We start from the raw sequence: 14,476 nt of genomic DNA, 5'->3' as shown, positions 1-14,476 counted from the left end.
GCAAATGGCTGCAATATAACAAAGAGTGAAAAATTGAAGGGGGTCTGAATACTTTCCGTACCCACTGTATGTATATGTGTGTGTGTATTAAGTAATACGGTATGTCATTTTTGAACAATTGAATGCATCCTTGCTGATTAACAGTATTCATTACTTTAATGAAAAAAAAATAAATAAATCTTTCTGACCCCAAACTGTTGAATGGTAGTGTATATATTTTCCCACATAATAACAGTTGGTCACTAAACTATTATAGGACCCAGCCATCTTCATAAAAGAAAAGAACTAAACTTAAAGATACTAATTTCTGCCTCTGGTCCCTCTCAGGTCGCAATGAAAAAGGGCAGTTGGGTCATGGAGATACTAAACGATTGGAGGCTCCAAAGCTAGTTGAGGGCCTGGGGGAGGAAGTTATTGTAGCAGCTGCTTGTGGTAGAAACCACACCATGGCTTTAACAGGTAGGCAAACATTTGTTAAATGCGATATGTTTGTCATATAAATGCGGTAATTTAATTGTCGCAAACTGCAAATGTGGTGTTCTTATGCTTTGTCTCACAGAAAATGGTACTGTCTATTCCTTTGGAGAAAACAAACTGGGGCAGCTAGGTCAGGGCAATCAGACAGATGCTGTGCTCAGCCCAGCTACAGTAAGACTCTCCCTTACTCACTTAATGGGGCTTTATTGGAAAGTGCTCTTTCTATGTTGAATGCTCCACAAAACATCTGCATTAATTTACCTACAGATCCAGTACAACGGGCAGCCAATAGTCAAAGTGGCCTGTGGTGCAGAGTTCACTATGATTGTGGACTGCAAGGGGAACCTTTATTCTTTCGGTTGCCCAGAATACGGCCAACTAGGTATGTAAAACTGTAGTCCAATGCGACTTGAAATAGTTATTAAATACATCTATTTGGATTATTTACTCTTTGTATCTAAAAGGGCATAACTCAGACGGAAAGTTCATCGCTCGTGCCCAGCGCATTGGATTTGACTGTGAGCTGATCCCTAGACGGGTGGCCATTTTCATTGAGAAGACCAAGGATGGCCAAGTGCTTCCTGTGCCCAATGTTGTGGCTCGGGATGTGGCATGTGGGGCCAATCATACGGTGAGTAGCAAGTTTGTGGATTGTTGTGTAAGTCAGACGTGGATGAATTAAGACTGAATTGTTGCTTCCTCACAGCTGGTTCTGGATTCCCAAAAGCGTGTGTTTTCGTGGGGATTTGGGGGATATGGACGACTAGGCCACACCGAGCAAAAAGACGAGATGGTCCCACGGTTAGTCAAGCTCTTTGACTTCCCTGGCCGTGGAGCAACTCAAATATACTGTGGCTACCAGTGTTCTTTTGCTGTTAATGAAACGGGTAAGTATGTAATTCCTCCCTGGGAAAAAAACACAACCTTCATCATCTATTGGTGGTTAATGCTGATTCTCTTTCCTCAGGTGGTCTGTTTTTCTGGGGAGTGACAAACACGTCCCGTGAGTCCACCATGTACCCCAAAGCTGTGCAGGATCTGTGCGGATGGAAAATTCGCAGTCTGGCCTGTGGGTAAGTAAAGGCAGAGGACTCTAAAAATGTGTTTTATAAAACATTTTGAAATGTTTGCAGAATGTTGATTAGATGTTGCCTCTAACTCCTCTCAGGAAGAGCAGTATTATCATAGCAGCTGATGATAGCACCATTAGCTGGGGACCATCACCCACATTTGGAGAGCTGGTATGTTTATCTGTCTTCTGTTAAAGCCTGTTTAAGATTTAGGTCAATAACTACACAAACGTTTTGGGGTCAGTAAGATATATATATATATATTTTTAAAGAAATTAATATTTTTATTCAGCAAGGAGGCGTTAAATTGAAAAGTGACCGTAAAGATCATGATAATGTTACAATATATATATATTTTTTCAAATAAATGCTGTTCTTTTGAACTTTCAATTTAGCAAAGAATACTTAAAGCAATGTAGCAGGGTTTCCAAAAAATATTAAGCAGCACAACCGTTTTCAACATTGATATTAAGAAATGTTTCTTGAGCACAAAATCGGTATGTTAGAATAGAATGATTTCTGAAGGATCAAGTTACCTGCAAGCTCATCTTCCTCCACCTTTGAGTACACTGCCCACAAAATTCAAACAACCGATGCATAAAACCAAATCAGTTTGAACTCAAAATATTGTTTTCTAGTAATCTGTTACACTCAGATGTTCACCACAATATAGAAGATCTGATGCCACTTCATGTGACTATAAGTATTTGTGTTGGATAAGTATGAATAAATAGGTGTGTGTTTATCTAACATCAAAACGCCAATGATAAAGAACTATATCTGGATACATAAAACGGATACAAAAAAATGCAATTTAATCCTCATCCTCCTCTTCCTCATCCTGGTTGAACTGGAAGTAGCGAAACTCATAGTTTTCTTTAGACTTAATGATCAAGTGAGACTGGAGTAATAACTGCTGAAAATCAAGCTTTTCTATCAAAGGAATAAATTACATTTTAAAATATATTAAAATTAGAAAAAGGTTATTTAAAAGCATAAGAGACTTCCATCAATGCGTCTATAAATAGTGTAAGATGGCAAGTTTCTCATTTAAATTTTGCATTTTAGGGCTATGGTGACAACAAACCCAAGTCATCCACCACTGCTCAAGAGGTCAAAACTCTGGATGGCGTGTACTCCGAACAGGTGAGTTCTGCTGTCAAAAACGTGACTCATATCTTCTCAGAATTCTGTTCTCTGTGATACACAGTATCGCTATGCAACTGAAAACTATGTCATTTCAGGTGGTGATGGGCTATTCGCACTCCCTGGTTATTGCTCGGCAAGACACAGAGCAGGAGAAGGAAAAGCTCGAGAAGCTTCCCGAATACAACCCGCGCACACTCTGATTGGACACCATTCACATTTTCTCTAGGGGCTTTTTTTAATGGAATGCCTCTGCTCACTAGGTCACCTGTGTAATCACAGTTTGGTTGGGATGGGATTGTTTATTTTTCTTTATTTTTGGACATCATATTACATTTTTGAAAAACAAGCCACATGTTGGATAAAAGTATGAAAAGTTGCATTAACTGATCTGTCCAGGCTCGTGCGTTCGAGAATGGTAATTGTGGCATCACACACCTGATTTAATTTCACAATAGAGCCAGCAACTGCTCAGAGCACTTGGATTCCACTGGATCCATCCCCTTTACTTGTACATTCCTAATGGAAGTATATCTCAGATTGTTTTGTTGATTATTTTTCCATAACAATGACTGTGAGATTCAGGTCTGCTCTCTTCCAAAAACTGGTGCTAAATCATTCTAATGCAGACTATCAATGGGCTAATGGTTAACTGAAAGACAAACTCACTCCATTCTTGTGCCTTTTTAAGTGAGATGATTCAGGCTGAGGAAGTTGTTAGTCCTATGACAACTCAAGTGTTCATCTTTTATACATCACTTTCATTACTTCCATCACCATACATAAGAACATTTTCCTCAAGTCAAAAGACCACGTTGCTAATATGTAAGCTTTTTTCCTCTCTATTTTTAGGATACAGACTCCTGTTAATCTGATCAGGGAAGTATTATCAACTCCTGCAATGCAAATGAGACATCAGCTGTGAGACTATTAAAATTCATTCTCCCTTTTTTTTTTTTTAAGAAATGTAAATCATTAATTTTCCTGTCCTTTCTAGTATTGTAAACTACAGAAATGCTGTTCTCATGTGTTGATGTTAGCATGTTTTGGAAATAATGGACTTGATGTTGAGAAGAGTAGGATTGTCGCATCATCTGGGACCACACTGTCTTTAAAGAGCATCATTTCATGCAATATTTTGAATACGGTGCCATTTCTTTGAATTCACCTGGGCTTAAACTGTGATCACATTTGTTTCATAATCTGTTTGTCAGTCCATACAAGAATCCATCCAGTTTGTGGGCAAGCAACAAGCTGACGTGTTTTATGTTCTATAATTTTAAATTGTGAACTTGCAAGAGATGTGTTCATTTGTTTAAGCAGTATATTTCCAGGAACTGGAATTCCAACTCCTATTCTGAAATGTTATTTTTTTTTCTTGATATTAAATAAAGGTTCATGCAAGTTGGTATATGTTGCTGCAGTTTTTTTTAACCACGCATATGCTTTTTTTTTTTTTTTTTACTCGAGTTAGCAGTGTGTTATCTTAGTTGGCATTAAGTGAAAATTCACCCTATTTATTTTCCAAACGCATGTTACAGGTGTTGTGAACAATTTATCTGTGCACATTTCATTTATAAAAAAAAAAAAGTTTTGACTTAATGTTTAATCAAAGTATCATAACTGGACCTTTCAGTAAAAACAACAGATTTTTTCATCTTCTGATGAAGTATGAGGAATTCTCCAATCATTTAGTCTGCATAAACCTGCCCCTGCAAGCTCCTCTTCCTCTACTTTTCAGTACACTGCCAACAAAATTCAAACAACCGATGCATAAAACCAAACTAAAAATATTTTGTAGTAATCAGTTACACTCAGATGTTCACCACAATATAGAAGACCTGATGCCACTTCATTTCTACTTTATAAGTATTTGTGGTGGATAACTATGAATAAATAGGTGTGTGTTTATCTAACATCGAAACACCAGTGATAAAGAACTATATCTGGATACATAAAATGTAGTCGTATATGAATTTATTTAACTGTAAACAAAACAAAAACAACTGCAAGAATTTAATCCTCATCCTCCTCTTCTTCCTCATCCTGGTTGATCTGGAAGTAGCGAAGCTCATAGCTTTCTTTAGTGTTCGCCACAACACGCAACCAGTCTCTGAGATTGTTCTTCTTTAAGTATTTCTTTGTAAGGTATTTCAGGTACCTGCAGAATAGACGAGGGCAGTGGAATAAAATGTAAAAAGTTGCAGATAAAAATAAAATTGGCAAGACAAAGTCAAGATATATCAAAACACACACCTCTTGGAGAAGGGCACCTCAGAAGAAACTGTGATTTTGCTCTTGCTTCTTTCAATGGTGACCACTCCACCTCCCAGGTTTCCTGCTTTACCGTTGACTTTGATGCGCTCCTGTAGGAACTGCTCCTGTAACCACACATGCAAATGACAAGTCACAAACTCAGACAGCTGGCGGTTATCTGACCTCTTCGGTATAATAAAGATCGTTTTACACAATAGGGCTTGATCTACTCACAAAGTTGGCAGCATCCATAATGCCATCTTCAACGGGGTGCGTACAGTCCAGCGTGAACTTCAGGACCTGCTTCTTTTTCTTCTTTCCACCTTTAGAGCTCTGGTGCTTCCTCTGCAATTAAATATATATATAAAAAAACATACTTATATAATATATATCGTGTCATTATCATCAGAATAACAAAACCATTAGTAGAAGTGTTGCGCGCAAAACTGAATTAAGCTCCTTTGAGAATGTGGCTGCGCGGGGTTCTTTCAATATTTAACGATTGCTTTACATACTGGGTTATTACTAAACTTATTTTGTGACAGCGATAGTGTTTAATATTCAATCTCGAATGATTTGTGTACATGATAACGAATGGAAACGTGTTATTTTATTCACTAGTTCCGTATGTTCGCACTTACAACAGGCGCCATAGCGAGTAATTTCGTCGAAAGGAAGAACCGCGACTGCGCGAGCGAGACGTCACCGACTGATTAATCTAGCCCGGATGTAATCGATGTGCTCGATTTGTCTGTTGTTGGATATAATAATAGACGATTTGCCCAATGATAATAGTCATAAAAAAGTCATAATGTACTCTATATACGACTTCACCATATACAAAATATGACTTAATTGTTCCCCATGGAACAGAATAACGGTAATCTTATCTTAAAAAACTTGTGACCCACACATAAAAGTCATTTCGTGACGAATTTGGAATGATTAGTAGATGAGAAAAGGATGACAGAAATGTCATGTTCGGAAGAACTATCCTTTTAAATGTGAACAGGCGTTAAATGACCCACAAATTCTATTTTTGCATGTATATATGAAAAGATCTAATGAACTAATGCTTTTAGTGACATCATTATTCTGATATGACATGCTAGTTTGCATGTTAGATTAAGAAAGATATACTGTGTGATTTAATTTTAGCTACCAGGGCTCTGCTTTTGACAGACAATGGCATCTGTGTTGTGTTGTGTAATCAATGTTCTGGCCCCAACATATCACCCCCTCATACAGCAGATACAGGAGTGTCAATTGATTGTTTGTTCTTGAAGTCATGTCCTGCACCTAGGAACCCTCACAGAACCTTCACACGGCATTCATTCCACCTGGCAGAAGCACTCGGACAGGAAAAGGTATTCAGATATTCTATGTGAATGGAATTAAATATGTACATCTATTTCTGTATCTTTTAGTATGTATCTATTCAAGTGACCTTTGACTTTGATGTTGCTTCGGAGCATATATGGCCTTGTTCAGAGGTTTATAGCCATCTTCTAAGTTCAATAATGAGTACTGACCTTGGATCTCAAAGAACAATTTAACTATATATTCTTATTCAAGGAGAGCCCAAGGGTACTAAGCATGCTTAGAATATTATTTATGATAGATATACTGTATAAATGTGCAATGTGTAAATGTGCTCAGGCATATACTATATCTGAAGGTCTTATATTTTCAGATGTCTGGAGATATCTTTTCCCCTTTGGATAATCTCTATGACCTGGAGAGTGCCAACTGCCATCCTCTGGTGTGCCACTTGTGCCAAGAACAGTATGAGCATCCATGTCTACTGGACTGTTACCATACATTCTGTGTCAGCTGCCTGCGTGGAAGGGCCGTGGACAGCCGACTGACTTGCCCTCTCTGTGGGTAGGTATTTAATTTATTTAATTATTGATCACCTTATTATGACAATTCACACTTAAATAATTATGCATAAGTATGGAAGCCTGTTTCCACCACGGTACTAAAAAAAGGCAATGGTGACCTTTTATCTTTTATCTTTTGAGAAGAAAAGTCAGAATTATGAGATATAAATGTGCAATTACAAGAAAAAAGAATTCTGAGTATGTATCTCACAGTTCTGAGTTTATAGCTGGCAATTCTTTTTGATTTTTTTTTTTCAAAATTGCTAGAAACAAAGTCTGAATTGTGAGATATAAACTCAGAAATGTGAGAAAAAAGTCAGAATTGTAAGATAAAAAGTCACAATTACCTTCTGTATTCTGTGGCGGAAATGGGCGTCCATACTTATGACATGTATGCATTTGAAAAATCTAACATTGTATTTATAGATCTAAATGGTCAAACAACACTGTCTGGTCAACTATATGGTGCCAACGGCATTTGTAGGAGAGATTGCCTTCAACAGCTGCACCATAAATCCTGCCTTTGTGTTGTGCCTGCCTTGGCACATTCTGCCAAGGCCACTGTGGTATCAAACAATAAACCTAACACTATCTGACACTTGACATTGGATACACAGGTCCTGGGCTGGCTACAGTTAGAGATGGCTGAAACGCCTGTGTGCTCACCCTAAACCTTCCATATAGTAAGTCTAGCAGCAGCTTAATCGCACACCGTAGATCTTGCACATATGGAGGAAATATATTAAAAAATGGAAAAAAGGTTGGTGGTCTTTATAAGGCAGCATGTTAGAGTAAGTATGAATTTGTTTTTTAGCTGGTTCAATATTTATCTGAAGGTTAAGTTACTGCAAAAATTTCTCAGTATTTGTGTTGCATTATGAGTGTTGCAGTATGAGTGTTACATTATGGCATTGCGATTGCATGCATTATGTATTTGTAATTGTTGTGCATCAGCAATGCAAAGGAGAATGCTAATGTTACAGTATAGGACAATATATCATTGTTTAAAACGCTTTGTCAAATACATCGTGAATGCTTCTCATAAAAGTGAATTCACAGGGAATCTTTGAACTATTAAGCTTAGAAATATTAAAATAGTCTTTTTGTCTAGGAATTATGTTTATTTGAGTCTCATGTTTGTGTCTATTTCTGTCTGTGTGGGGGTTTATCTATCAGTCTCCGTTATATCTCAGAATTCAAAAGAGAGCTATTTGTGTCACTGTTGCTATGAGGGAGAGATAAACTCGTCAATGCCAGATGTATGACTTTATCAGGCAATGGGTCAAAAGTTCTGCACAGGCACACAAAACTGTCTGTTTCTTTTGTAGACATCAGTCTGTTGTGAAAGGAATAAATGCACTTCCCCCAGAGGATCGACTCCTGAAGTTCTTGGTGGACAGTTCAGCAGACAGTGAGGAAACTGTGCAGTGTGCCAACTGTGATTTGGAGTGCAAGAAACAGGTCTCATTATCACCATCGCAACACTGAAACATGCACTTCCTAAAAAATGTAACGGTTATAGTTCCTTAAAGTCACAATGTAATAGAAATAGCGGCAGATCTTTTCTCGCATATTGTGATGTACATCCAAGTGAAATAGATTATAGAAAAAAAATGTGTAGGGTGGCGGTTTTATCCATTGGATGTTGATTGGATGGAGGCAGATCTGAATGTGAGCTTATATAGTGATAATATGATAGCACATTTACAGAATATATATTTTGAGAAAAAAAATGCAATTGACAAAATGTGAATATTAATACATTTATTTATAATATAGTTCTAGCAAAAGTTGTGGTTACACTTTTTAAAGGAAAAGTTCACCCAAAAAATTAAAATTTGCTGACAATTTACTCACCCTCAGGCCATCCAAGATGTAAATGTGTTTGTTACTTATCGGAAAAGATTTGGTGAAACATTACATAATTTGCTCACTAATGGATCCTCTGCAATGAATGGGTGCCATCAGAATCAGAGTCCAAACAAAAGCATCACAATTATCCATGTGATCAGTTAATGTCTTATGAAGTGAAAAGCTGTGTTTGTAATAAACAAATCCATCATTAAGGCATTTTAACATTGAAACGTTAAAGTTACAGCTAAAGTTCCAGTCCATAATACATAATAACACTTCCTCCAGTGAAAAAGACCATCCCCTGTGGTCCTCTCACATCAAAATCCACTGACAAATTTGTTTAGAACTGTTTTGGACTGTTTTCGCTTTTTGCTTGATCTGTGCATATTTCCCTCCTGGTTCAGACAAGTGGACTTTTTTTACTGGAGAAAATATGATAGAGGACTCACATTTTAGATGGAAGCAACGGTTTGAAGTTAAAAACATAGCTTAATAATTTCAAGATTTATACAAGATACAAGATTTATTACAGATTTTTGGACTCTCATTCTGACGGCACCCATTCACTGCAGAAGATCCATTGGTGAGCAAATGATGTAATGCTACATTTCTCCAAATCTATTCCGATAAAATAAACAAACCCATCTTCATCTTTCATAGCCTGAGGATAAGTACATTTTCAGCAAATGTTAATTTTTGGATGAACTCTTCCTTTAAGATATTTTCTTCTTGATTGTGATGTCCATCCTAGTGAAACAGATTATCGAATAATAATAAAAAGGTAGGGTGGGGTTTTTATCCATTGGTTGTTGACTGGATGGAGGCATATCTGAATGCGACCTTGCTGTCGATTGTAAGAAAGGGATGGGGTTTATAGGGACTAATTTATTGGAAAAGTCAAAGGCTTTTAAGTGCTGGCATAAATGAAATCCAATAATTAGCCTATACATTAAACAACAATACTAAACAAATTAAAAACATATTTTATGAATGTACTTTTTAATAAAATATTACTGACTGTCTTAGTGTCTTTAACAACACATTGTCATATGAACAACTAGTCAGTACTTATTAAGTATGTGTTTGATCCACTGAAAAGAACCATCAGAGTCAAACAAAGAGTCATTAGAATAATTTGCTCAGGAATTGGTCAACAGCAGTTGCGCTGTACCTTTTTGATTCACTAAAAAGAATTGGCTCATAAGAGTCATTCGTTTGGAATCAGACTACATGGTCGCGCTGTAGATTCAGTAGCGGTGTTTGTGCATGAAATTCAGTTTATCAGTATTTTGTAAGTACGAATGCCAATATTTTTATTTATGTATTTTAATTTTTTTTAAAGATTCGATTTTGTCTGGTTACGCATTTAAATCTTCTGTCACAAACCCCAGGATGTGGATGCAATGTATTATTGCAACACTTGTTGCCAGCCACTGTGTCAAGACTGCAGGGAAACCACCCACAAAGCCAAGATGTTTTCCTGCCACGAGATTGTCTCCTTGGCAAAGCGCACCAAAGAAGCCCACAAAAAATGTGGTGTGTGTTTTGAATTACTTTAAACCACTTCTCAAGTTTCCCCCGCAAAATATAAATGAATAAAATTAATTTCAAATTCAAAAACAAGTCTTTAATGCTAAAGCTTTGAGATTCATGCAGTTTCTGTCTGATTGCAGCCCTCCATGAGGAACTCTACATCATGTTTTCAACGGAGAAAAAGTCCATGCTCTGCATCAACTGCTTCAGAGACATGCAAGTGTGAGTTATAAACTTAACTCACAGAGCATGTAATTAGCATAGCACTCATCTGATTTCAAAATAATCTGGGTTTGTCTAATTCCATAGGGAGAGCAGAGCACACTGCATTGATATTGAGACAGCATATATACAAGGCTGTGAAAAATTGGACCAAGCCGTCTTAGTGAGTTTCTCTCCCATCCTCCTTTTCTTCCGCAGTAATGTGTTCTTTCATCTGTGTCTGTATTGTGTGGAGCTGTGAAGCACCTATCGAAGTCATTTCACTCTCCTCAGGCTGTTAAGGAGCTTCAGACGTCAGCGCGAGAAGCCATTACTCTGCTCAAAGCCATGATTGGAGAGGTCAGGGCCAACGTGGATGAAGAAGAGAGCTTCATCTCCACTCTGTTCAATAATATGCAGGTTTCATACACAATTACTTGACATGTTAATCTCTCTGGCTACACTTAAATTATTTGGATATGAAAAAATGTGTCATAATTTTGAAATTGGTGATTCACATATATTTTTTTCCTCAGGAAAGACTAGCAGAAAGAAAAAAGGTTCTACTCAAGGCAGCACGAAGGTAAGTAAAATATATATCACTTAAAAATACGTAAATAGAAAAATAAAACATTCTACATTAAAATCTTGTACATGACATTAAAGCACTAACTGCACCATTATGCTTTTTGTCAGACAAAAATATATTGATCACAAATGTTTAATAGGGTGTTTATCTATGTTTATTATTTATGTAAATGTTTAATATTTTTAGGGTGACAATTTTACCATCGGTCCAGGGACTGCAGAATGCAAAATAGCCTTCTGGCTAATTCTGGCACATTGTACATTTATGTATTATTGATGTGCATTGTCCCTGTCAACTAAACCTGAAATAAATAGTGCAGTGAAATATTAAATATGAATAATTAGAGATATATTACAATATATTTGTACCATCTCAGTTATCAGCTTATATTATAGTTATCAGAGGTTTCAATATCTATTTTAATATTACAATTTTAATATCTGCCATTTATCAGTTATCAACCATAACATAATTATTGGTATCAGAATTTTAATTTCAGTGCATCACTATTAATTATATTTAATATATTGTTGTTTGAGATATAATTGAGATATACAGTAACTGCATATTAATATAATAACAATATATGTAATCTAAGCGCGCACACAAAATGACAAAGGCAAAGGATGACCAAAGATCTTGATTAAGGAACACTTATTAACACTTATAGGAACACTAATTTTATTTTGTGTTTTTATTTTCTAGTCAGCATGAGGAGAAGGAGAGAGCCTTCAAAGAGCAGTTATCTCATCTTGCAGCGCTCCTGCCAACTCTCCAGGTAATCACGTTGTCTTCATGCATCTTAATGTTTTCACATATTCTTCTTGCTTTCAGACATGTTTCCATTGAATTCTCTCCAGGTTCATCTTGTCACGTTCGGCCTTCCTAAGCTCAGCGAATAAGTTTGAGTTCTTGGACATGGGATATGTGAGTACAAACAAATGAAATATTTTTTATCAAATAATATAATAATAAAATGGTACCTATAATAAGAATCATAATTGATTGATTTGACCTCACACAGCAGTTAATGGAGAGACTAAAGAAGATTGTGAAACTACCACACAGACTGAGACCAGCACAGAGCAGTAAGGTTAGTTTACTAAATTCAAATATGTTAGATAAGTCAGTGCTGAAGTTATATCTGCTGTAATCTATCTACGCAGATAAACACAGAGTATCGCTCCGAGTTCGCTCGCTGCCTGGAGCCACTCTTGCTGTTGGGGCAGCGACGTTCAGTGTCCACTACAGGGAGTGTGGCTTTAGGTCTGGGAAACGCCAGTGGACTGTGAGTCTGTTTAGACAATGCTTATTAAAAAAGTAACACTTAAACATTAAATTAATCTTTTTATCATCTTCCTGCAGCATGCAATCATATCTGTCAGTGCAGTGTCACTCTCCAGCCATGAGTGACATGTCACTGTGTTCCTCGGTGGTGCGCAGGCCGACTTCACACCGTTACATCAGCACCAAGGTCCTGCTGGCGGAGGGTGGAGAGACGCCATTTATGGAGCACTGCTGCAACTACGAGAACAGCTACAGGGTGTGTTTCTCATGCACACATGAGGTTCAGTCCATTATATTTTATTTTTAGCCTTTTTCCGGGCTAATGTAACAATTGAAAATTATATTATATTATGTAACCATAAAGTCCAACCCCTAAACACATATTTCCATAGGAAAATAACGTTTTGAAATATTGTACTGCAACTGACAAATTCTCTATGTCTGTTCAACTAGACTTTACAGACAGAAATCCAGAAGCTCAAAGACCAGGTGCAGGAGATTCACAGAGACCTGACAAAGCACCATTCACTCAGCAAACCTGACACCATGAATGAGATTTTGGAGAGGTCTGTTCAGGTGGACAGACAGATGTCATCAGAGTACTCCTCAGTCGAGCTCATGCGGGCCATGTTCGAGGAGGTGAGATGCCGATACTTGCCAATAGCCTACTGACATTTGAAGGATGTGAAGAACACAACTCACTGTGCCATCAATTTTGTTTTTAGATTTGGGAGGAGACATTACAAAGGGTGGCAAATGAACAGGAGATTTATGAAGGTGTGTAAGTATATAAATGCATATTATTTATCTGCTCACTGCAGTTATATCGGAGGTACCATATTTAGTGATCTTTTTGTTGATGTTACCTTTTCTTTTCAGCACAACTTCATGACCTCCTTCAGTTAAAACAGGAGAACTCCTTTTTGACCACTATTTCCAGACAAATAGGCCCCTACATTGGCTCCATAGCAAAAGTGAAAGAGCGTCTCGAGCCCAGGTACTGGAGAGCTTGATGTATCGTTCACATAGCTTATAGAGTACTATAAATAATATAAATACACTACTGTTCAAAAGTTTGAGATCTGTAAGATTATTATCTGTAAGATTTAATGTTTTTGAAATAAGTGTCTCATGCTCATTAAGACTGCATTTATTTGATCAAAAAAAAATAAAGTAAATGTAAATATTAATGTTATTAATATTATTATTATTAATAGTAAAAAGTAAAATAGTACTATTGTGAAATTTTGCTACAATTTAAAATAACTGTTCCTTTTTAATAAATTTTAAAAGAGAATTGATTCATGCTTCACCAATACAGTAATGAGCTGTCCTGTAACACGGAGGACAACTGGACTCTAAACAGCCTATCAGAAGAGACCGATCCCAAGAACAAGGATTACTACAGGCCAAACAAGCAGAAGAACACCACTGATACAGCCAATCGCAAAGAGATACCAATGTGAAACTGCTTTTATGTTGATCCTACAAACAGCTGTCAGTTTAGACAACCATTACCCCAAACAATAAGCATGCACTTACATTAAATCTAATTTACAGAAGCTTGAAAGAGAAAAACTGCTAGTTTACAGCGCTTGCATTTTAGAGAATCACAGTAATGTCAAATAAACATTATATTCAGTGTTTATTTGAAAGGTTTGTTACATTTTGCTGAAGATGTTAATAATGTAAGCGGTACAGTTATCCAAGAGGTAGGGTGGTCCTCTTCCGTTTGCTTTTTGCACAAGCGTAGTGCAACTCTTACATCATAAAAACCTATTGCATGTGTTCAGATGTCCATTACCTCTACACATATATTATAGTGCTCGTCATTGGTTAAAAGTGTGCAAGAAATTCCTATTCTTTACCCAATGTCTATATAAGCTACATCATGCCAGGTGGAGAGTGGAGCCTTCCTCCCAGAAATGTAAAATCAGAAAGATTAAGACTTTGGATACAGCATAACCCCTCCGGCGTTCGGCCCTCTGAATCCTACCTTCATAGAAACAGATTTTCTTGTTGAATTATTATGCAAGTGTGAAGGAAAGTGACAAGACATGGATATGGTAATGAGCGAGTGTGGGAATGAAGACGAAAAGAGACTAATGCATTTGACGAGAGGGCATATGCACAGAGACATGACTGAAGAACTGGAAAGACCAATGGGGAACAAATAATCA

At 37.0% G+C, this 14,476-nt stretch overlaps 3 protein-coding genes across 5 annotated transcripts in view; 2 read left to right on the top strand and 1 right to left on the bottom strand.

Annotated features, from left to right (window-relative positions):
• rcc2 (regulator of chromosome condensation 2) overlaps positions 1-4,101 on the top strand; it is an 8,333-nt gene extending 4,232 nt beyond the window's left edge. For all 3 annotated transcript variants that reach the window (XM_016484720.1, XM_016484718.1, XM_016484719.1), the window contains exons 5-13: positions 328-459; positions 560-648; positions 745-859; positions 942-1,108; positions 1,184-1,364; positions 1,445-1,550; positions 1,646-1,718; positions 2,616-2,693; positions 2,792-4,101. In XM_016484720.1, the coding sequence (XP_016340206.1) occupies positions 328-459; positions 560-648; positions 745-859; positions 942-1,108; positions 1,184-1,364; positions 1,445-1,550; positions 1,646-1,718; positions 2,616-2,693; positions 2,792-2,896 (1,046 nt within the window). In that variant the 3' untranslated portion in view covers positions 2,897-4,101. The remainder of the gene's footprint in view (positions 1-327; positions 460-559; positions 649-744; positions 860-941; positions 1,109-1,183; positions 1,365-1,444; positions 1,551-1,645; positions 1,719-2,615; positions 2,694-2,791) is intronic.
• A 567-nt stretch (positions 4,102-4,668) lies between these two features.
• Positions 4,669-5,665, bottom strand: LOC107687473 (60S ribosomal protein L22-like). Its single transcript, XM_016484830.1, has 4 exons — positions 5,591-5,665; positions 5,184-5,294; positions 4,950-5,074; positions 4,669-4,854 (listed from the first exon to the last, which is right to left on the bottom strand). Exons 1-4 carry the CDS (start codon positions 5,600-5,602, stop codon positions 4,710-4,712), a joined length of 393 nt encoding a protein of 130 aa, XP_016340316.1. The 5' UTR covers positions 5,603-5,665; the 3' UTR covers positions 4,669-4,709.
• A 527-nt stretch (positions 5,666-6,192) lies between these two features.
• On the top strand, positions 6,193-13,775 carry LOC107687458 (RING finger protein 207-like). The gene is given in 19 exon segments (XM_016484816.1): positions 6,193-6,316; positions 6,643-6,833; positions 8,161-8,293; positions 10,078-10,222; positions 10,360-10,441; positions 10,529-10,604; positions 10,715-10,840; positions 10,957-11,003; positions 11,715-11,787; positions 11,870-11,883; positions 11,885-11,936; positions 12,034-12,102; positions 12,176-12,297; positions 12,375-12,552; positions 12,750-12,935; positions 13,022-13,073; positions 13,176-13,303; positions 13,422-13,429; positions 13,618-13,775. Coding segments are annotated over 18 exon segments (1,827 nt in total). The 5' UTR covers positions 6,193-6,316; the 3' UTR covers positions 13,763-13,775.
• Positions 13,776-14,476: the final 701 nt, after the last annotated feature.

This window comes from Sinocyclocheilus anshuiensis, unplaced genomic scaffold (genome assembly GCF_001515605.1).
Source record: "Sinocyclocheilus anshuiensis isolate Anshui unplaced genomic scaffold, SAMN03320099.WGS_v1.1 scaffold1114, whole genome shotgun sequence".
NCBI lineage: Eukaryota > Metazoa > Chordata > Actinopteri > Cypriniformes > Cyprinidae > Sinocyclocheilus > Sinocyclocheilus anshuiensis.
Note: the sequence above shows the minus strand (reverse complement) of the source record. Positions and strands in the feature narration are given on the sequence as shown.